The sequence below is a fragment of the Penaeus monodon genome, chromosome 36 (assembly GCF_015228065.2).
Source record: "Penaeus monodon isolate SGIC_2016 chromosome 36, NSTDA_Pmon_1, whole genome shotgun sequence".
Classification (NCBI taxonomy): domain Eukaryota; kingdom Metazoa; phylum Arthropoda; class Malacostraca; order Decapoda; family Penaeidae; genus Penaeus; species Penaeus monodon.
The window spans coordinates 15,173,990-15,178,989 of NC_051421.1; the positions used below are offsets into that span (position 1 = coordinate 15,173,990).

Sequence of the window (5,000 nt, forward strand, 5' to 3'; positions counted from 1 at the left end):
CATAAATTCTACGAGATTCAATCCCATGGTTCATTTATTTACTTTTACCGGCCATGAACAATTTAACACTTTCTTTGGACATTTAGTGAACATATTATTGGTAGTGATTCCATCATTGACTATGAAATCACATGCAAAAAAAAAAAATATTGATAAGCTCTCACCAAGAGTTGAAAATTTTGGCTGAAAAGGAAAAAAAAAGACATTCAGTTCTTATGTATGTAATCCCTTTGCCAAATTTCCACATATATGACATTAATTTTGCCACCGACCATTCACGTCTAAAAAGATATATTTCATCTGAATTTAACTATAATCGGCACCTTACATGGGCGGTTATTCCAACATGAAAAATGCTTATAAGAAACACACTGTACCTACTATACTTAAGCAGTGCACTCTTGTAATTACCATATCAAAGAATATCTTAACATACTGAACAACCTAATATGAGTATGATGAGCCTGAGAATGCAATTCACACATACCCACACACAAACACACACACACACACACACACACACACACACACACACATATATATATATATATATATATATATATATATATATATATATATATATATATATATATATATATATAGATAGATAGATAGATAGATAGATAGATATCAGGCCGTGGTAGCCGAGTGGTTAGAGCATCGGACTCAAAGACTGTCACGACGGCAATCTGAGATCGAGGGTTCGAGCCACCGGCCGGCGCGTTGTTCCCATAGACAAGGAACTTCACCTCGATTGTCTACCGTCATGGGAGTCCACAGTCCAGTGGCATGTTCCGTGCCGGTCCCAATTCAACCCCGATGAATGGGGAGGGTTGACGGCAGGAAGGGCATCCGGTCGTAAAAACGTGCCAAACCGTAATGAAGATGCGGATACAAGAAAATCCGCACCGGCGACCCATGATGAACATGGAAAAGCCAGATGAAGAAAAGAAAAAAAGATTATATATATATATATATATATATATATATATATATATATATATATATATATATGTATATATGTATATGTGTGTGTGTGTGTGTGTGTGTGTGTGTGTGTGTGTGTGTGTGTGTGTGCGTAGTCTGTTATCCTCTCCTTTGTTCCCTCCCTCTCTCCATCTCCACTCTGCTAACAAATGATTTACTACTGTCCCTGTCTTCCTCTCCTTCCCCCTCCCTCCTCGTAAACTGGTCGAGCATGTGATTACGCGCTCTAGAACAGCGCCAACACTATCCTGTGTCTCGTAAACAATAACTCAAGACAACTGGTCTCTCCCATAGGGTACAATGTACAGTAACGATAGATGAGTTGTCTGCACGTTGCTAGGATATATCTAGAGAGAGAGAGAGAAGGAGAGAGAGAGAGAGAGAGAATATGAGAGAGAGAGAGAATATGAGAGAGAGGGAGAATGTGAGAGAGAAAGGGAGAGGGGGAGACACATACACACACACACACACACACACACACACACACACACACACACACACACACACATACACACACACACACACATATATATATATATATATATATATATATATATATATATATATATATATATACATATATATATATATACATATATATATATATATATATATATATATATATATATATATGTGTGTGTGTGTGTGTGTGTGTGTGTGTGTGTGTGTGTGTGTGTGTGTGTGTGTGCGTGTGTGCGTGTGTATGTGCGTGTGTGTGTGTGTGTGCGCGCGCGCGCGCGCGCGCGTGTGTGTGTGTGTGTGTGTGTGTGTGTGTGTGTGTGTGTGTGTGCGTGTGTGTGTGTGTGTGTGTGTACATATATATATATATATATATATATATATATATATATATATATATATATATATATACATAAGCTCATTAAAGAGTTCCCTGACCCACATGCAGAATGATACACATCTCTATAGACCATGCACTGATTTCCAGTCCTTAACTCATAACGTTTTCTGTTACAGTGGTGAAAGTGCAGTAAAGTGTGAAAATGGAACCAGTGGAGTATCAAGCAGTTGTCAGGTTTTTATATTTGAATGGCCACATGTCATTTTATCGAAAGAGACTTTCGATGAAATGAAAGCAACTTATGAGGAGGATGCCCCATCATATGACGTTGTTAATCATTGGCATCGCCAGTTCAGGTTTGGTCAGAGATCTGTGGAAACGGCTCCTATCCCAGGGTCACCCCAGTCTGCTATTGTTGAGGCCATCATCCATCAACTGGAGACTGCAGTTTTGGGAGATCGCTGTATTACTGTTCGTCAGCTAGCCCAACATGTCAAGATTAGTGTTGGGTCTGTGGACAAAATCATTCCTGGCCATTTGCATATGCAGAAGTTGTCTGCTCGATGGGTTTCCAGCTATTCCAGAAGCAGAGACAAGGCTATTGTTACAAGGCTCTAGGAGTTTTTTTGACAGACTAATTATGCAGGATGAAAAAGTTACTAATTAAAGTAGCTAACTACGCTTCACTACTACAGAAATTGCGGCAGGCTATCAAAACCATGTGGTGCGTAATGTTGACCAAAGGTGTCTGCCTATTGCAAGACAGTGCTGTTGTTTACAACTCTCACATTGCCCAGATGAAAACGCGGTCCTGTGGCTACGACATCCTTCCTCATCCTCCTTATTCTCCTGACCTTGCCCTGACTTTCACCTCTTTCCGTCCATGAAGATTTTTTTGAAAGGAAAGTTTCCAAGATAAAGATATACGGATTTCTAAAGTAAGTTTATAGAATTAAAATGCAACCTGCGGATTTCTACAAGCAAGGAGCCCACTGCTGCATAAAACGATGGGAAAAGTGTGTCACTATTGGTGGGACCCAAGTAGAGAAAGAGTAATAACTGTACGATGTTTCATTCCAGCATGTCCATGGGAAGTGCGCCCTTCTTGTGTGTGTGCGTGCGTGTGCATACACATGCATACATACATACATACATATATATATATATATATATATATATATATATATATATATATATATATATATATATATATATTATTGATGTTGGTATCTGTATATATATATATATATATATATATATATATATATATATATATATATATATATATATATATATATATATGTGTGTGTGTGTGTGTGTGTGTGTGTGTGTGTGTGTGTGTGTGTGTGTGTTGTGTGTGTGTGTGTGGGGGGGGGGTTGTATGTGTGTTTTATGTGGTTGTGTGCGTGTGAATATATATATGAATACAAACACAAACACACATTGAAATGATTTTATAACTAAGATCTTCTGAAAGGTGATTTTGAAACTGAGCTCCTGAAATGCTGAAATACCATTTTGCATTCTTCGGGTCTAATCAAGTACACAGATAAAATGGAGGGATTATCCAGACATTTTTTATTATCATAAGCTATTGCACTGTATCTAATTATCCGTTGTACCTTGATCCGTAGTTCCGATTATCAATTGTCGATTTATCATCTAAAACAAAAAGGTATATTTCGTGTTTTAATATAGAGGGATTTTTTTTTTCTTTTTTTCTTTTTTCTTTGTTTTTTGTCTTTGTTCCAAATTTCTAGTAATTAACTTTAGATCATGAGCTTAATTATTCACAATCAGCATGTGATATTATTGATTTACCTTATGTAAATGTGATCAGCGTGATGCAATAAGCGAGGAAAAAGGAAAACAAACCACACTAATTAATACTTCCTGATAAACATTTTGTTCTCACGTTTTATCAATTCCTTTTCGTCATTAATACTAATCGGTTATTGTTATCATACAGCAACGTGGTGTTTGAACTGGAATCCCTCACATATTTTTGAAAGATTAAAGATCATCTGGGCATGAGGAATTGTCTTGTTGAACCGAGCGTAACGTGAGAGCTAAAGGAAAATAATGATAACTTTTGCCGCACTGAGTTCAAAAGGCAAATGGCCAATTATAACCAAAGATTAGGCGTATTATTGCCAAGTCTATAAACTACGTATTGGAAATGTAGGTTTACGTTTGGAGGGAAGTTTTATTGGAGTGCTTATACTTTGGTGGTAATCGGGATCAGTTCAGCATGAAATTGTAGGATTTTTCGCCAGTCCTGACCGGTTCTAGGAATAGTTCTCTTACTGAATCGACCTTCATTTTCTGAAGAAAAATAAAGAAAGAAAAAAGCTGTTAACTTTAAGCAGCCTCCAGTGCGAGATAGCAATTTTAGGGTAATGAAAATGTGCTAAATAGATAATATCTTATGGATGTCCACTTTGGAAAGCTTTATGTAAAAGACGCGCACAGTCAAGGCAGATGAATGTTTATTTATGGATATGCATGTACAAATGAACAAATGATAAATAACCATAGCTTTGTGATAATGCTAGTGACTATTCAAACGTTTTCATCCACAGCAAGAGGAGAAGAACAGCAGGTGTGAACAGCGACCTGACAGTGAGATCCCACTACAGATGGAGACGGTGACGCGGGCAGAGCTATGGTGCCAGTGCCAGGGCAACGCCAGCGCCGTGCCTCAACAGGTGCTCATCAACCAACAGATGTCGAAGCTTCACGCCGACGCCCAGCGGCACGTGATGTGGTACGTGGGAACAGTCCTTACGCTGTACTTCGTCGGTCTCATCCTCATCATCCGGAAGTCAGGGCGCTCCGAGCGTCTCAGGGTCGCCTCCGCTCTCGCCCTTTGCTTCTCCGCCTCGTCCTCGCCGCAGCAGGACTCCGGGAGAACGAGTCAGAGGCGCGGCTGCCACCACTCTGCAAGGACTTCTCGGCGGGAGACCCTCCACTGTCCCCTTATGTCGATCCCCGTGGGCAGGACTGAAGTGGAGGAGGCCTGTGTAACTTTTGTGTGACGACGCTTGGCTGCGCAGTTTGGGGAAACGGGTTCACGTGATCTTTGTGAAATGTGGGAAGTGCGTTAAAGTGTGGTGGATGTGTGCACGTTGATATAAGGTACTGCTGGGACGTAGGTTCTGTAATTGTCAGTCCTCAAGGTGATATACTTTTTGTGAATATGATTTATATTCAT

The 5,000-nt window shown here is 39.5% G+C and overlaps 1 protein-coding gene across 1 annotated transcript in view; it reads left to right on the top strand.

Moving 5' to 3' along the window:
* LOC119595778 overlaps positions 1-5,000 on the top strand; it is a 14,809-nt gene that overhangs the window by 9,661 nt on the left and 148 nt on the right. The window contains exon 2 of the mRNA XM_037944942.1: positions 4,369-5,000. This exon is cut by the window's right edge and continues 148 nt beyond it. Within this exon, the coding sequence (XP_037800870.1) occupies positions 4,426-4,824 (399 nt within the window). The 5' untranslated portion in view covers positions 4,369-4,425 and the 3' untranslated portion in view covers positions 4,825-5,000. The remainder of the gene's footprint in view (positions 1-4,368) is intronic.